General features: G+C 34.7%; 4 protein-coding genes across 10 annotated transcripts; 3 read left to right on the top strand and 1 right to left on the bottom strand.

Annotated features, from left to right (window-relative positions):
* The first annotated feature begins 1088 nt into the window (after positions 1–1088).
* LOC18053938 (probable plastid-lipid-associated protein 8, chloroplastic) lies at positions 1089–3107 on the top strand. Its single transcript, XM_006450068.2, has 4 exons — positions 1089–1376; positions 1478–1601; positions 2399–2578; positions 2682–3107. The coding sequence occupies exons 1-4, from the start codon at positions 1155–1157 to the stop codon at positions 2879–2881; spliced, it is 726 nt and encodes a 241-aa protein (XP_006450131.1). The 5' UTR covers positions 1089–1154; the 3' UTR covers positions 2882–3107.
* Positions 3108–3187: 80 nt separating this feature from the next.
* Positions 3188–5720, top strand: LOC18053937 (putative RNA methyltransferase At5g10620). Of its 4 annotated transcripts, none has more exons than XM_024178628.1 (8): positions 3188–3711; positions 3843–3874; positions 3981–4123; positions 4225–4291; positions 4396–4473; positions 4679–4824; positions 5257–5296; positions 5418–5720. In XM_024178628.1, exons 1-7 carry the CDS (start codon positions 3639–3641, stop codon positions 5294–5296), a joined length of 579 nt encoding a protein of 192 aa, XP_024034396.1. In that variant the 5' UTR covers positions 3188–3638; the 3' UTR covers positions 5418–5720. The 4 variants fall into 4 exon arrangements, with proteins under 4 accessions (XP_024034396.1, XP_024034394.1, XP_024034395.1 ...); XM_024178626.1 differs by having other exon boundaries at positions 4225–4297; XM_024178627.1 differs by having other exon boundaries at positions 3978–4123.
* On the top strand, positions 5422–13702 carry LOC18053935 (cryptochrome DASH, chloroplastic/mitochondrial). Its single transcript, XM_024178622.1, has 14 exons — positions 5422–5598; positions 5760–6564; positions 10137–10276; positions 10374–10586; positions 10667–10792; positions 10884–10958; positions 11160–11276; positions 11382–11428; positions 11666–11742; positions 11931–12006; positions 12181–12250; positions 12406–12529; positions 12667–12716; positions 13278–13702. Exons 2-14 carry the CDS (start codon positions 6168–6170, stop codon positions 13497–13499), a joined length of 1734 nt encoding a protein of 577 aa, XP_024034390.1. The 5' UTR covers positions 5422–5598; positions 5760–6167; the 3' UTR covers positions 13500–13702.
* Positions 13703–13795: 93 nt separating this feature from the next.
* On the bottom strand, positions 13796–19998 carry LOC18053934. 4 transcript variants are annotated; one of them, XM_024178624.1, is made up of 9 exons: positions 19831–19998; positions 17994–18356; positions 17272–17882; positions 16361–16421; positions 15833–15957; positions 15315–15405; positions 14676–14723; positions 13969–14038; positions 13796–13884 (listed from the first exon to the last, which is right to left on the bottom strand). In XM_024178624.1, exons 2-8 carry the CDS (start codon positions 18336–18338, stop codon positions 14006–14008), a joined length of 1314 nt encoding a protein of 437 aa, XP_024034392.1. In that variant the 5' UTR covers positions 18339–18356; positions 19831–19998; the 3' UTR covers positions 13796–13884; positions 13969–14005. The 4 variants fall into 4 exon arrangements, with proteins under 4 accessions (XP_024034392.1, XP_024034393.1, XP_024034391.1 ...); XM_024178625.1 differs by having other exon boundaries at positions 17994–18351; XM_024178623.1 differs by lacking the exon at positions 19831–19998 and adding an exon at positions 19653–19821.

Below are 19998 nucleotides of genomic sequence, written 5' to 3'. Positions count from 1 at the left end.
CCCAAATTTGCTTCACCATCAAAGGAATCGACTGAAAGTGCATAAATGCCCTCGGATTGTTTCTGCGTTTTTGCAGTTGTTAGGAGTTTAGGACTATATATATATATATATATATATATATATATACACACACGCACGCACGCACGCACGCACAATCATCTCTCAAATTCTTCTTTATGTTGCTCCTGGAATGAATGCTCAAGTGTTTGTCGGTGGGGTTTTTTTCTCTAGCTTATTCAAAACCCCATGACAATTATTACCTACATATTCATACGCATACATATTACTAGAATGAACTGAATAACTATGCTTTATATATATATATATATATTCTTCTTTCACATGTACACGAGAAAATAAATGATGAAAATCTACCGCTAAGGAATACTAATGATGAAAGCTGGAGATAGAATGGAGGAAAAATGTGTGTAAATTATATTAGATTAATACGTTTGTTTACTTTCATTACTTCACTTGCGCGGCATTTTCATTTATCACCATAGTTTTTACTTGTAAATAATCAGCACGTTTCGAAAGGAAAAAAATTAATATGCAACTATTAGGTCGAATACAGATTAAGTTCCTTATACATCAATTTAGAGATCTACTATTAGATATCACTTGTAAAATTATATACCAATTTGTAAATCACCTGTGCATTACTTACAATTATTTTAAATAAAATCTCTCTTTAAAGTGGGTGATTTTTAAGTTCTTATAAAAATAATTTTATTTGACTAGCCATCAATTTGACTTTTTCAAATGTACTTTAAAAAAAAAGAAAAAAAAAAGAATTGGTGAAGTTTAAACCCCTTGTTCTGTTACAAGAGATCTAACTAATTAAGTTATAATGTTAAAAAATAAGAAATAAGAATTAGTCGCTAAAATAATTAAATTAAACATTACAAAAAAAAAAAATTTATTCGAGTTTTGTGTTTGGACTCCGAATTAAGTGAAGGGAGGAGTACTTTTTGACAATCAGTCAAACATGATAATGCAAAACAAAAATCCGCCTACGTGGCGTAAAATAAACCAGTAGGAAGATAGCAAGGGGGACCTCCTCTGATTTCATCCGACGTGGCATCACCCAGTACATAACATTTCCTTCTTCATGGCAAATCTTGCTTTAAACTCGACGCCTTCATCACCTCTCCATGGCCGCTGCTGCTTTTTCTCTTACACTCTCATCCCCTGTTTCTAAACCCCACACATTCTGCACAAGTTATTATTCAAAACCCATAAACGCAAGTTTTTCAGCTTCACTTCCTTGCAAAAGAAGTCCTCGCACCGCACTGAAAATCGTCAGGGCTGTTTCCATCTCCAGCCCAGATCTGCGAACCGGTCCCGACGATTTGGTTGCTTCTATCCTCTCCAAGGTTTTATTTACTTTCAGCTAGCTGTATTACATGGATTGTGTTTTAGCACGGTTTAATTTTTAATTTTTAATTTTTTAATGTTATGTTATCCTTGTAATCAGGTGAACCAATCGGATGGAGGAGTTTCACTAGCCAAAGAAGAACACAAAGAGGTCGCTGAAGTTGCTCAAGAGTTGCAAAAATATTGTGTTGAAGCACCAGTAAAATGCCCTCTAATCTTTGGAGGTATTATAAGATTACACTCCTACACCTCTTTGTACTTGTCAGTGTTACCTATTATTAATTGACTTGTCATCCATCATTACCGTGTTCATTTTGTAATAACACAATGTGAAATTCACTGTTGATACTGCATGTGATATCAATTGAAATACAAACTATTATCATCTGTGTGGCCTCACATTACTCGAGAAGGTAATATTCATTTTATGATATCCATAAAGGAGCTAGAATATGTGTAAACCTGTATGTGGATTATATACTTGTAATGTGGGTTCTTTTGGATTGCTTATCTTAGTATTTGTATTGGTATTAGAATATTTCAAAAGATTTTAAGTTCTGTAATATTTTACTCAATTTTAGAGCTCAATGCAAAGTAAATTAGTTTACATGATCTCTATTTTCCAATTTTCTTTATCTGAGCTATAGAAATGGGTATTATTCATTTGTGCTTCATAGAATCAATGTGAAATTCAGAGTTGGCATATGCTTTCCAATGTTAGAGGCATTAAATTAGAAATTTTGTGCCAAAACATGGGATGAGAATACATGCTTCTTATCCTAGATTTAGTTCCTGATGACCTTGCTTCATGGGATGAGGAAACCTTATTTGGCAGCACGGGAGGTCTTTGTTACCTTCTTAATTGCCGTCAGTAAGTTGCAATAGTTGTAACGGAAAGGGTGCAATCACCCATATAATCCTGGCATCCTCTATTCTCATTCTAGCGTGAGTGTCAAAATGCATCGCTGGTCTCACTAGGATTGAAAATATTTTTGGTTACCTAACTTTTAATGTATTTCAGAATGGGATGTCGTGTACTGTTCAGTGCCAACTTCACCTGGGGGTGGCTACAGAAGTGCATTTGGCCGTCTTTTCTTCAAAACAAAGGAAATGATTCAGGCTGTTGAAGCTCCTGACACTGTTAGAAACAAGGTTTCCTTCACCGCTCTGGGTTTTCTTGACGGAGAGGTCTCTTTGAAAGGTAGGTCTCTTTCCATTTTCTTTTGCTTCCATATTGTAGAGAGATAAGCAGGTCTAGTGAATTATAAAACGAATTTGTCATTGTGTGGTGCGTACATGTGCAGGAAAGCTTAATGCTCTGGATGAGAAATGGATTCAAGTTGTATTTGAACCACCTGAACTGAAAGTTGGAGGATTGGAGTTCCGATATGGCGGTCAGAGTGAGGTTAAGTTGCAGATTACATACATAGATGAAAAGATCAGGCTGGGGTTAGGATCGAGAGGTTCACTATTTGTTTTCCAGAGACGCACACAAGCAGCATAGCTGGACAGAGTTAAAGTTTGTGCTTGTGTTCTGTAAATCCTGAATGCTTCTTTGTAATGCCAAGCTATGCCCGTGAATAGCAAATTTAGGCAGAAACTGATGCCTCGGCGCCATACCGTATCTATCGTACACTGTAATCACAACTCAACTGTTGTATGATAGAAACATGCAATCCTGAATTAATGCTTATTCTCGTCGAGCAGCAGAAAAGCCATTAATCAAGTACTGTTGTGTTTGTGCTTACACATTAACTTTGACAGTTAGTAATTTCATTCCACAATAGCTGATTCTCTAACAAATCACGGAAGTGGATGCAGGAATTTTTCTTGAAAACACAATTGAAATAAGAAGTTTAAGCATACAAAATAACAAGAGTATTGAAAGGCCTGACAATTGGATTACTGACAGAAATGTTATATAACAGTTCCAGTGATTGATTAAAAGAAAAGAGAGAGAGAGAGAGAGGGAGGAAAAAAAGGGCGTCGAGGTCCAGAGCAGGGAAGCAAAACTTAGCTCTGGCCCAACTTTAGGAAGGTCGTAATGGTCGGTCAAATTAGCAAGATAGTGACTGCACTCGTGAATCGGATTGTCATTTGGAAGCACTTTTACCAAGTCTTATGGCGTTCAATTACTCCTAAAGCACTTCTACCAACCCAGGTACCGTCTCTCAGCTGGAGTTAAACAACCATCCGCCTGTGTTTCCGTTGAACTTGAAGCCAATCTATTTCCACTCCACTCCGTTAACTACTAAAAGATCATGACAATATCACTCTATCTCCATGCAAGTGCTGGTGCTTATGCGAAGAATTCAATTCCGTCTCCAGGAGCAGGTTCTTTCATCTCTTACAATTGCAAAGTATTAATATTTAACAATCATATTCACAAGTCATATTTCACTCAACTCGTAATCTTCTCTTCTTTTCTTCATTTTGAATTGTAAAACGCTGTAGAAATTTTTCAGGCAAACGTTGTAAATACGCGGGCCAATCGGTGGTAAAACAACAGATCTTGTCGTGTTTATTCATTTCATTCTCTCTGACTCAGACTAAGTCCCACTAAATTTAAATTGAATGTTGTTTTGATTTTGAAATTTAAGCAGAGAGCATTGCCCATTCGTGTCATAACAGTTGGCAAAAAGAGGTCTCTGGGTGTACAATTAGTTGTGGATGAGTACATTGGAAAGCTTAAATATTACTGCAAAGTTGAGGATCTTCAACTCCGATCCAATCCCAAAAATACTGGGTATTAGTTTATGTTCCTTTCTCTACTCTTCTTTGCATTAGAATTTTCTTTTTCTTGCATATACCATGAGCTTATTGCGTGTTTTGTTCAATCCTTTGTAGTGATGTGAAGGCTCAGATTAAGGATGAAGACATGGCGGTGATGAACATTATCAGCTCTGATGATTGGGTATGGGTATAGCCTCAAACTCCTTTCTCACTGCTACATTACAATGTCAATTTAGCGTTATGGGAGTCGATTTTATTTATGTTGGTTACCAAATGTAATCTTAGGTTGTCATGTTGGATGAGAATGGATTGGACATTGGGTCTGAGCAGATGGCTGAGTTGATGGGGGATGCAGGGAGTACAGTGAGAATTGCTTACTGATAGCATGCTCTTCATTCTTCAGCATTAATTATCTATCTATCTATCTATTCGCTTACATTTGGTATCTGTTGGCTTACTGATCATGCTCTTCATTCTTCAGCATTAACCATCTGTCTCCCAACATGTTGGCTTACTTTGTTATTTGAACATGAGGTAAATTGGATCATAGCTGTTCTTCTTTGTCAAGGGAGCTTCAAGGATATCATTTTGCATCGGTGGACCTTATGGCCATGGACCAAAAATGAGAGAACGCGCTAACGTATCAATCAAGCTGTCTTCAATGGTCTTAAATCATCAAATTGCATTACTTGTACTTGTGGAACAACTTTATAGGTGAGAGAATGTAATCTGCAATCACCATGCTGGATTCAATATGTTTTGAATTCCAAATCCCAGTCTCTTATTGTCTATTGCAACCGTAAAAACCCTAGGATTGTCAAGCATGTATGCACAATATTGTAGCTTGAGAGTGTGAATTAGTATTGGTATGTGCAAAATTTTCAGAGGCTCACTCCTATTGATTTTCAATTCTAATATCTGCTCCTTAGTGAAACTCGGTTAGGTTGGAGTGAGTAGAATCTTGAGTATCAATGAGTTAATTCCTTTGCTCTATTCAGCTGGGTATGGTGACTAAGTATTTGCTGCTGTGTGTGTTAGAATGCCTCACAGAAGCTTCTTCTTTGGGGTTGTGGTATTTGACTACACTACAATGCTTATTTTCTGTTGGAACATATTATAATGGATACTTTGCTGCTTAAATTTCAGGTCGTGGACAATTCTGAAGGGTCAAAATTACCATCATTAGGTATCCTCACAACATGGGTTCTTACATTTTTTCCTCTGACTTAGCCGGCAATCCATGACTACTTTATTTATTCTTTTGGAGAATGGCATTAGCTTTCTTGTAGCTAATATGATCTTTTCAGGATGCCAATTTGGATGTCTGCTTGAATAGTCCAATGGATGAGCGTTTCTTGTTCGTGATGGTTAGTTGAAGAAGCACTCTGAATTTTGATTTGATGAAGTAAACTACCAAATGGACTTGCTCCCAAACAAGCATTTGTCAACAGACTCAATTTGTTTCAATGGAGAGATTGAAATGATACGGTATGTTCGGCGTCCAGTTATTATTGCTTGTTGCAGTACTGCTTCAGTGTACTGTATAATTCTTGATCCAATGTACTGAGAGTCGGAGACCATTTTGAACGAAATTTGAATAGTTTTTTTTATATGTTCGACTCTGTGTGACTCGTTTATGATCGCATTAGATTTGAGAACTTGGAATCTTCAGGTCACAAGAAAGTCACGATGAGGGGAAATCATCCGTTTATGTGTACCATCGAGTATCGACAAGACAAACAGAATCTCCCACGGCATGTTGTGATTGTATTTTTTGACATTAATAGATAAAATTTTAACAAAAGGACGAATTGTTATTCACCGTTTAAGTTGGTTGATTGTTAAAGCACACAATACCTGAAATTTATCATGCTACGTGCATATATTTTTTAATGCGGCTGTTGAGCTGCATGATGTATGTGGTCTAAATTAGAACGGATTCCCGTTGAACCAGCTTATAGGCTACGAATCCACCACGTCATAAACAAACTGTCGAATCCACGTGTCAACTTCCCAACTGCTTAAAAAATTGTCTTGTACAAAATCCAAGACATACGATGCCCATGGCCGTCCTGCGTAACTCGCTCGCTTCAATCTCAGCACAAATCGAGCCCCGTTTTCGATTCAGAACAATGAACATTATTGCTTCAAAAAATAGGAACCCAAATCAAAACATTCAACAGAAAGTAATCCCTCACTGTCAGGTTATTCCTGGAGCAGACTCTAGGGAAATAAACCACATTGTAGAAGAAACATTTGGAAGATACACATCCAAGGCATTGAAGAGGAACGGTAAAGGAGTTGCCATTGTTTGGTTTAGAAATGATTTGAGAGTTTTGGATAATGAAGCTTTGCTCAAGGCCTGGGATTCTTCTGAAATGGTCTTGCCTGTTTACTGTGTTGATCCTCGCCATTCTCAGACAACTTACCATTTTGGTTTCCCTAAAACTGGAGGTATCACATTATTGATTATAAGCTTTGATATTATTGAGCTGTATATTGATTTCATTAATCATTATGCATTTGTCATGGTTTTCATTAAAATCCTTTTTTTTTCTGATTATAATTGCTAAGAGATTCCCTTAGAAGCGATATAAAACCATGCGCATTTCCGCACTTGAGAATATGAGTTGTTGACATAGTGCAGAAGCGATATTAGATATTGTTCTAGTGTACGTTCTTGAAGTTCAAGAAAGAGGACTCTCACGAAAGCAAAAAAGATCTCAATTAAGAAAATAAGCTGAATATTATTAATCAAATTGTTGGAAAGAAATAAGTATAACAAATTTGTTTATACTAGTTATAATTGATACTAATCCTAACAAATTTATGATTCCTTATAAAAAAAAAGAAAATGATTTACGAAGCAAATCCTAGTTAATCAAGAAAAAGAAAGTTAAACTTACACTCTTACAATAACTCTGCTTGTCCTACATTAGTCTCACCCCCTTAGATGAGCTTGTCCTCGAGTTGAATCAAATATATGGCAATGAAGCAGGTCCATGATACTTGAACAAGTCTTGGACATTAAAAGTCTTGGAAATATTATAGTTGTCTAATATGTCTGCAACATAGGCTGCGAAATGGTCCAATCTTCTTCTACTTGAGCTTGTTGTATTCTCTAATAGGAATTCTCTCCTTCTGTTATTGAACCATCATTTAATCTCCTATAGTAAAGAACTTGAAGCGCCTATGCTTGCCTGTGTCTATTTTACACTTAGCAGCAGATTTTTCTTTCTTCTTCTTTACTTTTTTATGAAAAATGATTATTTTGTCTACTGTATAATCAACAATGATGTTCATTCTACGTAGTTTAGGCAAAGGATACAAATCTAATGTAGGTAAGGGTGGTCGGATGCAGACAGTCTCAAAAGGTGACTTCCACTGGATCAATTAGGCACATTATTATAAGCAAACTCTAGTTGAGGTATAACATAACCCCATTGGTGGGGATTTTCATAAATCAAGCCTCGCATAATATTGCCTTAGGTGTGATTTACAACTTCAGTTTTGCAAATTTGTTTGCCGATAACAAGTACTATTATACTGCAAGTATGTATCTAGTCTCCTTCATAAGATTTTTTAAAAGTAGCTTAGAAATTTACTATCTCGATCAGAGACTATTGTCTTATGTAATCCATGAAAGCGAACAATCTCTTGAAAAGACGATTGGGCAATGTTCCGTGCATCAGAAATCTCCTGCATGCAATAAAGTGCACAATTTTAGAAAATCAATCAACAATCATGAACATGGAATTCATTGTTCGTTGAGTTCAAAAAAGTCCTAATATGAAATTCATAGACAAATCTTCCCAAAGAGCCTGAAGATGAGGGAGGGGCATGCAAACTCATATTCTACATATGACCTTTAGCCGTTTGGCACTTCTGAACATCTCTTTTAAAGTGTGGCTCGTAATATCATGCCTCTTCTAATGTAATGCTTTTATCTTGGTCCATATGTTCTCCTAATCCTGTGCTATGTAGTTTATGAATTATGTGCTCCATTGAAGACCCTTAGGGAATACATAAATGATCTCCAAAGAATAGGAATCCATCGTATATCTTATATTTGCTTGAAGCTCCCAAAATGCTGTTCTTCCATACCTCTTTGAAGACTTCATCGTTCGTATAGAGATCCTTTAGGTATTCAAAGCCAATAATTTCACTCCTCATCAAGGTAAGGAAAACTGCTTTGAGACTCAAAGCGTCAACTATTTTGTTCAATTGTGTTGACTTATGCTTGAGAGTAAAGATAAATCTTTGAATGTAGGCAATCCATCTAGCATGCGTTCAATTTGGCTTTAAAGAATTATTGAGGAATTTGAGAGCTTCATGATGCTATTTAAAACGAATTCCTTCTGAATTAAGTAGGGCTCCTATTGTTGTAAAGTACGAAAAATAGCATATAACTCTTGCTCATAAGTAAATAACTTTTGTCTGGCTTCACTAAGCTTTTCGCTAAAGAATGTCAAAGGTTGTCCTTCTTGAGATAAGATAGCTCAAATTCCAATCTCAGAAGCATCACAGTCAACATCAAGTAACTTACTACAATCGGGGAGTGCAAGGACTGGTGTAGTAACATTTCTTTCAATGTTACAAAGCTCTGCTCTGACTTATTTGTCCAAATTAGCTACCTTTGCTTTAGATAATCAATGAGAGGATCAGGAATGGTACTGAAAGTCTTTGACAAACACCTATAAAATGTAGCAAGCCCATGAAAACTTCTTACTTCTCCGATATTTGTAAGTGTTGGCTACTCTGGTATAGGCTTCACTTTCTCTTCGTATTTTTCAATGCCTTCAACACTCACAACATAGCCTAAAAATATTAGACTATCAGTCAAAAAGCTGCACTTTTTCAAAATTTGACATATAAGTTATTCTCCCACAAGACTATGAAGACTTCTCGCAAATGTTGTGAGTGTTTTTCTTTGTTGCAACTATAAATCAAAATATCATTAAAGTAAACCTTCGAGTCTTAAAAGGCGTGACTAATTTATCTTTCATCATCAACCTTATGAAGGTATTTGGTGCACTGGGCAGTCCAAAAGGCATGACTAACCAAATCATATAAAACTATCTTCCGTTCATCACCAGGGTGGATACGAATTTGATGATACCCCTTCTTTAAATCTATCTTTGAGAATAGCTTCGATCCTCTCAATCTATCTAGCGTATCATTTAATGGAGAAATTGAGAATTGATATTTCACCGTGATTTTATCATCAAATCAATGTTCTTTTATTTGTTTTTTTTTTTTTTAACACTGAATAGAAATAGGTAGTTAATGGATGATGAAGGAAGTTTTTGTGTATAGAGAGTGGTTGATGGTCAGAAAAGCTTTGTCTGGTATAGAGAACAGCTTTGATGCCTCTTGATGCAGTGCATAAGCTATACTATATATTGTTCTTTTCTCCTGTATTCGATAGGTACGCTAAAACTACATCTAGTATCGCACTGTGTCAGTTGTTGGTCAAAATTTTGTTAGAATGCAGAGAGTGGCACCTGAGAATTTACCTTATTTTGTTTGATAGCTCATTTAAGATGATATTAGGGCTCTATTTGGAATTTGTATTGTGACGTTGTAACTTAAAACCCAAAATCGTTTTATTGTTAAATAATAGTTGCTAATATTTGGTGAATAACTTTTAAAATAATAATTTTGACGTAGTAGTAAATATTATTATGTTTATAATATAATTGTGGAATAAAATTATCTTAACTTCCAATTTGCTACTGTAAGTGTTTACCAAATAGTTGGCAGCTGCTAGAAGATAGTACCTTGGCAATGGCTGATTTGTTCTACCTTCATTAACGAAAAAATAGCCTCCAAAAACCAGTAACAAATCTGACAGTTAGCGCTGCTCTGCAAACACCAATTAACTTGTTTTTCACAACTAGAGCTTCCATTTCAAATTAGTTTGTTTAAAAGCCACATCACTACTGTACTAAAGAGAGGCTAAGATGTCATAATTCAATTGGTTGCTCTATTCCTCTGTAATAATGTAATACCTTCAATTTTTCCAGCACTCAGGGCACAGTTTCTCATAGAATGTTTGGCTGACCTAAGAAAGAATTTGATGAATCGAGGCCTAAACCTGCTCATTCGACATGGGAAGCCAGAGGAAATTATCCCTTCTCTTGCAAAATCGTTTGGAGCTCATGCAGTTGAGTAATTTCTCCTACAATGTGTCTTATCAATTGAAGTTTTAATTATTATGATCTTTCAAGCTAGTTATTGACTAAACCATTGACTCAATTTAGGTATATGCCCAAAAGGAGACTTGCAGTGAGGAGCTGAATGTGGAAAGATTGGTCAGAAAAAATCTGCAGCAAGTTGTGTTATCATCTCAATCTAATGACAAATCCACAAACCACCCTCAGTTAAAATTGATTTGGGGAACTACAATGTATCATTTAGATGACATTCCATTCGATCACAGTAGTCTTCCTGATGTCTACACTCAGTTTCGCAAGGCAAGTTTTGTGGTTACTGATATCATGTGCATGGACAAACAGGAAAATGCATTTTCTGTTGATGAAACCCTATTTTGCAGTCTATTGAAGCTAAGTGCACAGTCCGAGGCTGCATTAGAATTCCTTCATCTTTTGGACCTCCACCTAGCGTTGTCGATTGGGGTTCCGTTCCTTTGATCGAGCAGCTTGAACTTCATTCACCGAAGGCAAGTTTACATGGAACCCAAATTCTAATTTATGATGCTTTCAGAAGAATCAAGAATGTTTTAGTCGACACTTGCTTTGCTGTTGATACAGGTTAGTAAAGGAATGCGGTTCGTGGGGGGTGAAAGTGCAGCTCTGGGCAGAGTGAATGAGTATTTCTGGAAGAAGGCAAGAGATAGCCACTCTATTTTTGCATCTTTAAAATTTTAACAAAATGACAGTTAGTTAATCTTTTGCAAACAAAAATTTAAAGTTCAGTTGTCATTTGTCTTTTGTGAAGTTGTGTTGGAAATGTTAAGACAGAGAGAATATATGATATTGAGCAAATATTGATGCATGTGTACCATCAATATCCACGTAAATTTGCAGGACCTTCTAAAGGTATATAAAGAGACAAGGAATGAGATGTTAGGACCTGATTACTCAACAAAATTCTCTCCATGGCTTGCTTCAGGAAGCATTTCTCCCCGTTACATATATGAAGAGGTGTGAGAATGTGGTCATTGTATTCTATCACTATTTGTGTGCACGTATATGTTACGTAGTGAAAATGAGACTGATTTTGGATTGGAATTCTTGTATTTTCTTTAGGTAAAGAGTTATGAAAGGGAAAGAGTTGCAAATGATTCCACATACTGGTATCTTCTTGTATCTTTCTTTAGATATTAAATAATTCTTGTTGTTTAAAATTTAACTATCAGAGTCTAAATAAGTGAAGTTAAGATTATTTGATTTGATTTAGATTTGGTTATTAAATCATTGGAAGGAAATCTTGCTTTGTCAAACTTACTTTACAATTTTAGGCTGGCAGTGGTTTGGACGTCTATTAATTACTAAGTTCCTCAACTGAATGTTATTTATTTTTCTCTTTTCAGGGTTTTGTTTGAATTGATGTGGAGGGATTACTTCAGATTCATCTCCCTCAAATATGGAAATTCCCTTTTTCATTTAGGTAAAAGTAAAAGTAGTTTCTGCCTTTCTAGATTTAGTGGATAAACTTCTAGGATGACCATCTTTATTTTCTGATTCAAGAAATGCAAGTGAACCAGGTAGCGTGTCAGTATATATTACAGTATATTATTAACTTGTATTTAATGTAAATTCCTCTGTACATGTTTTGTTCTGCAATTTTCACTCTAGGTGGCCCCAGAAAATTGGAGTACAAATGGAGTCAAGACCAGAAATTATTTGAATCCTGGAGAGATGGCTGCACAGGGTATGTTGTTTATTGTGGACAATGCTATATACTGGCATCTTTTCTTTTATATTTTATAATCCGGTATCTTTCTTAAAATGGTATCTAGCAATAAGTCTCTTCCTTCCTAAAATCAAAGCAATGCTTATTTGCTTTGATCCTCTCCGCTCACATAAGCTTTTGGTAAATTTGTAGTTACCCTCTCATTGATGCCAATATGAAGGAACTGTCAATGACTGGGTTCATGTCAAATAGAGGACGGCAGGTAAAATCTTTTTTAATTCATATTTTGACACTAATTCTATTTTTCTTTTAAGAGAACATTGTGCTAAAATGTAAAAAGCTCAATTGCATTGTCAAGACACATCTCCTGTGTGAATCCTCATATAGTTAGTGCATTTTACCTGTATTTTTCTGCAGATTGTATGTTCCTTTCTTGTACGAGATATGGGCATTGACTGGCGTATGGGAGCTGAATGGTTCGAAACTTGTCTTTTGGATTATGACCCTTGTTCCAATTATGGAAATTGGACCTACGGCGCAGGTGATTGAATTTTCTTAATTTTTCCTTTCTGAAGCCTTATAGCAAGGAACAGATTTTAATTGCAGAAATTTTACTTCTTTGTAACTGAATCGAATCTAAATGAGGGAATAAACTTTTAATTCTCTTTTGTTTTGAAGGAGTTGGCAATGATCCTAGAGAAGATCGTTATTTTAGCATCCCCAAGCAGGTAAGTTCACTTAATTATCATTCAAAAAGTGAAAACTTATGGTTCATCTACTTTATGGTTTGGAATATGTGGAGATTTGAAGGTTCGTCTACTTTATGAGTTACAATTGTTTAAATATTTTCATTATTGGTCTGGTCACAAGTTTTCCTTTTAAAGTTTTTAAATTTTGCATCACATATTTAGAGTGCGTTTGAGATTGAAATTAAACAGTTGTATCTTAAAAATTACAATACTAAAATATTTAATAAACATTAACTGTTGTAGTTTAAAAGTTATATTGATATTATTTTTCATTTGCATAATAAAAAATCTATTATATTTTTAATAATTTTATTAAAATTATTATTTAAAATTTATATTTACTACATATTATTAATTTTTGTTTCATAGTTATAATTTTTTTTCACAACAGCTGTAACTCAATTCCAAACATGACTTTATTTATTTGAAAGGGTACATCACATATCTAGTTACATATGTATTTCTAAAGTAACAAAAACATGCAACCAATAACCAAAGTTTAATTAGAATTCTAAACAGAAACTTCCAATAAACTTCCAGGCACAAAATTATGACCGAGAAGGAGAGTATGTTGCATATTGGTTACCACAGCTAAAAGCACTTCCAAAAGAGAGGAGAAACTTCCCTGGAGGATCATACATCGAGCAAATTGTGTCTCTCAAGCACGGCAATATTAATCAGAACAGAAATCAGAATGATAGCCTCACCCAGACTGGCAGACGAAACAATTTCAAAGGGAAACATGCTCAAGTTAACAGATAAAATGCATTCATATTATGTAACTTCAAGCACTTGACAAATACACAGCACCTGTCAATAGACTTGCCCACAAGCTTTTAAGCAAACCAAGTGTCTTGCCTTTTTGTTTTTTTTTTTTTTCACTATTTTATATTGATTCAATTTGTAAATGAAATCATTGTCTCCAAGAATTACATGGGCAATTAACAGAACTAGATACAAAAAAATTACAACAGAAATGAAACAGCCAGCACAAACTTAGATTACAAAATACAACAAAAGGCGAAGCTCCTTTCAAGTGCAATCCCTGCCAGCATAGGGAGGGTAGAATCACGCCTTATTAAAATATGATGAGAAGATTCCTACAAGGACCCCCAATTGCTCTTGTGTAAACAGGTGTGCCGCAAAACTGGACAAATAAAAACTATTAATTCGAAATCGGAAATTTATAGATTCTGTTATCAAGTTGACATTACCAATTGTGCATACTTACATGAATTCCAGAGATCACCATCTTTTAGGTCTGAAAATCAAGTTTTCTTCACCCCAAGGCGAGATTTAAGCTACAAAAAGTCAAAATAGAAGACTCCATTACTACTCAAAAAGCCGTGAAGAGGGAATTTGTGTTTACATTGGACTAAAATAAAACCAATAAACACCACAACATCTAATTTTAGAATATTTGGTATAACTTTTCAAGTAAAGCTTTTCCGAATAGATTTTCTATCAGTAGAGGTTTTATGCATGAAGCTTTTAACCATTTAAAAGAAAAAAAATGTTTATGTGCTTGTCAGTTACAGCTTTTAGCAGAAATTATAAAATTATCATAATGGACAAGCATTTTAAGATACTTAACCATTTAAAAAATGCTCAGCAACCTCTACTGCCAAAAAGCCAAACTTTAAGCTTCTAACTAAAAGAAACACCAGAGCTTTTTTGGCATTAAAAAGGGTCTTTTGGCCAATAAAGAAGCTGTACTAGATGGGCAATTCTTCCCCATAACCTTTTCCTTTAATCTATTTATTAATTCACTTATAAAGAATGGCAAAGTAGGTAATAAATCATATTCATGACTATGATTTTGAATATAGAAGATAAGCTATGTGCTAAAAACAATGTTGGTAATAAATTATATTCATGATTAAATTACATGAAATTCTTTCTTTATAACATAATCTGAGCCATCTGATGAGAACGTACCTCCTCTATATACTTTAATTGTCTTAAAACTTGATCTGTTTCCAACTCCTGAAAGAAAAAAGAAAATAAACCAAATCATTATTATGATATAACAGTTAGCGTATCTATAAAACTGAAAAAGTGACAGTAGAACAAATATCTAAATGAAAGATAACCAACTAGATGCTGCTCAATGGAACAGCATACCACTTCTACTCTAGCACAAAAGAAATGTTGATTAATAATTACAACTCAAATGCCTAACACTAACCAGATTTTGAATGTTAATGCTTTAGAAAAAGAGTACTGATGGACTGACAAAATTGAGATGCAAAGTTTACATCCTAATTGATGTGGCACCAACATAAATTCACCACTTGGATGAGAAATTATAAGACTCAATAACTAATTATCACACAACCTTTTGAGATAATGTACAATCATCTACCACATAAATTGGAATATAAACTTTGTATCACACTTCATAAGCCTAGCATTAACCTTTTTTTTTTAAAAAAAAAAAAAGAGTGGCTTTTTATTTACATAAGTTCCATTTGATTTACATGCCATTTCCTGAGGCACCATTGACAGTTGAATCACTTGGCAAACATTTTTCGATAATAATAGAATAACAAGCATTAGAAAAAAGAGACTATGTACCTGAGGGACAGCACAGTCAGAATGCAATGGATCCCAAAGAATAGCACAAGAACAATCCCAGCTATCAGTTTGAACTTCGGAAAATGGTGCTCTGTAACATCAATGAAATTACTTTAATATTCCCCATTAGAAAGTAAAGTAAACATGATGTTCTCAGAATTACTCAACCAAATCAAATTATAAATTGAGAGAAAGGGAGGATAAATTATTAAGTAATTACCAGTAATAACGATTGCTGCTACTAAGAAAGAACATAAACATTAACAAAATAAGACATGTAATCATCGGTTATACATTGAACACAGAATTTTGTTATGACCGCAACAATCTTCCATTCAATAACCAAGTAAAACCATCTGAATGGCTAGAACAATGTATCTAAGGCTTAAATTCTATCCTAAAGTAATATGCATAAACCATTTTCCTGTAACCAATAGCTTCAAAATCATAATCATGAACCTGTATGAACCTAAAAGGAGAGTAGAAGCAGACACAAGCATACTCATAAAGTCTTTTACCTGCGCCACTTCCCACATTTGGTTCCTTCAACACATACATTTGTATCATTATTAGTCAATACTTCTTGACATTGGAGCCAGTTACTTATGGAGTCAGGCTTGGAAAACTGGTTTGAAAACTGAACCTGAAAACACAGAGTGAACATTTATTTACATCTATTCTAAATAAACAACTAAAAAAAAAAGTTTGGCCGTGCTGCACATTTATTTATTGTGAAATGCATTAGAAACAATCTCAAGATACACAATGGAAAGAGTATCAGTAAGAAAGAAGTATTTCAACAATCTCGAGATAGACAATGGAAAGAGTATCAGTAAGAAAGAAGTATTTCCCAGTAATTTTTATAATGCCACCTATTTTCCAGAAAGATCAAAGACTCCATTCATGACATTTTCAGATTTCCCTCAGAATAAACAAAAGAACTGAAAGCGGACTATCAGTCCTATCTTCTGACAAAGATTATTTTTATTTCAAGCTTTAAGTTCTCAACTTCGTTTTTGCTATGCTGTTATTAAAAGATTCCTCACATTTAAACCAACAGTCTCGGCTGGATCCATTTCCAATGGCTCACTGAAGGAATCGAGATTACTGCAACAATAAAGAAAACTAAGTTATTGAAAGACCCGACCATCATGTGATGCGAGTAGAAAACATGAAACAGAAGGAAAACAGAAATACGCGTTTTATAGAGAGATCTCATTGGTTCAAAAATTGATCTATCAAAGCAACCTCATTTACTGCAAATATTTCTAAGCCACTGAAATTTGAATAAAAAAAATGGCTCTTAACCTTTCAAACCAATCATAAAGTCACCAAAAGATAAGAGCTTAATTAATTTCTGAAGTTCAAAAAGAGTCCTTCAACGTTAGATTTCATCAAAGTTACCATTATTAAAGAATAAATCTCGATAAGGAAGCCACGACATGGAAGATTTGGGTAGTAAGTAAATTTTACAGGTCATTAAAAGCTAAAGTTACGACAGCTCACTATCACTTATGATCTCTTTACATAGAATCCCATTCTTAAAAAGCAATATAATACATTTATTATTCTAAGGGTTATGAAACTTTGGGGTGAGATGTGGTTAAACTTAAGGAAAATTAAACTTAAGCGACCATGTCCCATCCAACTTCTAAAAACTCCAAGTTAAGTAATCATTTCACCATTTGTGGTAAGTGACACATGATTTTTCCATTCCTGTGTCACATTGCATAACACCAGCTTAAATCAAAATGGACTCTTAACAAACATCAAATGTGAATATAACAAACTTTTCATTGACACAGCTAAACCTCTCTGCAAATGTGCCTCAGATCCAAGTTATCCATTCTAAACACAGTTACTTGCATACCCAACATTGAAGAATTCAAAAGAAATGCATCAAACTCATGTTCGAAAGCTGTTATACTCTATTAAACATTAAAAGTAAAAGACATACCTGGAAATTTGATCAGACCAGTCAGGAACTTCTGCTTGATAAGATTCACCAATTCTAACACGAGAAGTGTATGGCTCAGGATATTTCAACATTAAAGCTATTCGACCCATTTCAGATCTAGGTTTTCCATACATCCAACTATTGTTTGGTGACTTCAGAAAAGAATTCTCTTGTGAAACATTAGAATTTAAATTTGAACAGCATTGGCAAAGCCAATTGTCAGTTGGTAGTATCTTTATCCTGGGATTGCAGCAAGATGGATGAAACGCCTCATCACAATAATCACAAAGTAGCATAGTTGATGTATTATCCGCCTTGCCACACAGCTTGCAGGACTGGATAACACTAATTTCATGTCCAGTTCCTGAAACTTCTCCTGAAGCAACACTTCTCACAGAACATTCTCCTACAGCTCCAAGTAAACCATTACTTCTAAGCACAGAAACACAGAACTCCCTTGCTGAAGGATCTTCATCTAACACCTCCAACCTTGAAATATCGGAATTGGAAATGTCGCTACCTTCAGTATTTCTATTACAACAGCCAACTCCCATCTTTGACTTTGATGAACGAATATTTTTGGATCTAAGCTCTTTATTAGACCCTACAATCTGAGATTTAGAATCAATATTAAAACTAGTAGCGTATGCAACTGCTAAATAAGGATAACGATAAAGCCTACGTGAATGAACAAAAAGATAAGAAAAACCAAAGTCTCTTACGCTGGTTGGGGCAGGAAGAGCTATAACAACACTATTGTCATACTCAACTTGAGATTTTGAAGAACCCTCCTCAACTCTAACTTCATCCGTTTCTGCCTCCACTGGAAACACTATAACTGAATTTTTCTGTATCTTTCTTCTCTTGACCAAATTTAGCCCAGAATTTTCACTTATATTGCTCGCAATCAATAGCTCCGATACCTCTTTAGGGAGTTCGCTACATTCCGCATAACCCTTCCATCTTTCAGTTGGCCGCCACTTGCATAACAAGTCTTGCTCCCCATGGCTGGGGGCAAAGGTCATTGCAGCTTCAACAGAAGTCGGAGCTGAACTCTGTATCAACATTTCAATTTTTCACCTACACTAATAGTTGCACCACAGTGAGTATAAAAATAGTAGACATAATAACTACACTACAACTCGTTTTCCATGCTTGCATCTACATGAATATCAAAAGGATCTAGGTCACACTAGGATTGCAAATTCTCTCAACCACATGCCACCAGTAATGGAATCTTTGATCATTTGTGGCATGGCCATAGTCATTGCATCTCATGTTTATTGAATCACGCTTTAAAAATACTTGCAGTATTTGTAAATCCAAAATTAAGTTTTTCTAATTAATTCTATAATAAATATAAATAAATATAGTGGTCCTTCAACATATCAAAGGGTGACAAAAATTAATAACTACAATAACACTGCCTCAACAGAAGTCGGAGCAGAACTCTCTATTAACATTTAACCTAAGCTAATATTTGCACCACACAGCGTTTAAAAGTAACAGTCATAAAGTACACAAATCAAAGCCACCACACCAAAAACCATTTTCGGTGCTGCATTTATGCGAATATCATAAATATCTAGGCATATATGAATATCATAAATATCTAGGCCTTTGTTTGGCAATATATATAAAAATATATAGGTCTTCACATCGCAATAGGATTGTCTCCTACTCTAAGCTTTTGCTACGCAAAATCTCCCAAACTTAAACCATCATTAATTCAACGTAAAGTGAGATCTTTAAGAACGAGAGAAAGTTCAGATACTGAGAGGATCTTTACTAATATGTAGCACGGCCATAATTATTGCATCTCGTATTAATTGAATCAAGCATCATAACAGATTCTAATATTTGTAATAAATTAAAAGAAATATTATCATGTTCATTAACATAAGAAAATACATATTGAACTAAATTTTTAAAAAGTGATACTAGTTGATTACAACTTGTTTAAACTTTCTCCATAACATGCAACACTATAAAGTTTAATTCATATCCACAGACATGCAATTGCACAAATGAAATCTTACTTAAACTAGATCCACATCCACTATAAAAAGATTAATCTAATGCTTTCAACAAAACTGCACTGCTTCTAAGCTGCTGATAAATACAACTTATATATATATATATAGCCATACACGTTTAGCCAAACAAAACATATGCAGGTTAAAGATGAAACAACGATTGCGTATAATAAAAAACTACAAAATTAAAAATTAAATCCATCCTGAAAAAAGCTAAAACAATAGCAACAATACGAAAATTTTTTTTTTAAAAAAAAACGTAACGTAACGGAATTCCAAAAAACACAAGAAAAAAAAATCTGAAATTAAATCAAAAATAAAATCTATCTTGGCATCGAGATTTACCTGTGAATATAACTATCCGCTATTTATTTATTTATTTATTTTCTAAAAAGAAATTAGGCTGAGCGGTTATGAGTTTTAAGTTTTGGTTATTGTAGTTTCGGGATTTTGTATTTGTTTATTTGAAAGCAGGAAGCCAGCGCACACAACGATAAAATCTTTTTTAAATGGATGGACCCACCGGGTTCCGCAGTTTCGGTTTTTCTATTGGCGTCGAGTAGGAGATAGATCGATTGAGGAAAACGCACGCCTGAGAAGTACGCCGACATTACAACTGTTTTTACCAGTTTAGGCCCGCGTGTGAAATTTTCGAGTTGGGAAAAAAGCGCGTACAGCTTGGCTCCATTTA

The sequence above is a fragment of the Citrus clementina genome, unplaced genomic scaffold (genome assembly GCF_000493195.1).
Source record: "Citrus clementina cultivar Clemenules unplaced genomic scaffold, Citrus_clementina_v1.0 scaffold_1, whole genome shotgun sequence".
NCBI classification, from domain to species: Eukaryota; Viridiplantae; Streptophyta; class Magnoliopsida; order Sapindales; family Rutaceae; genus Citrus; species Citrus x clementina.
Note: the sequence above shows the minus strand (reverse complement) of the source record. Positions and strands in the feature narration are given on the sequence as shown.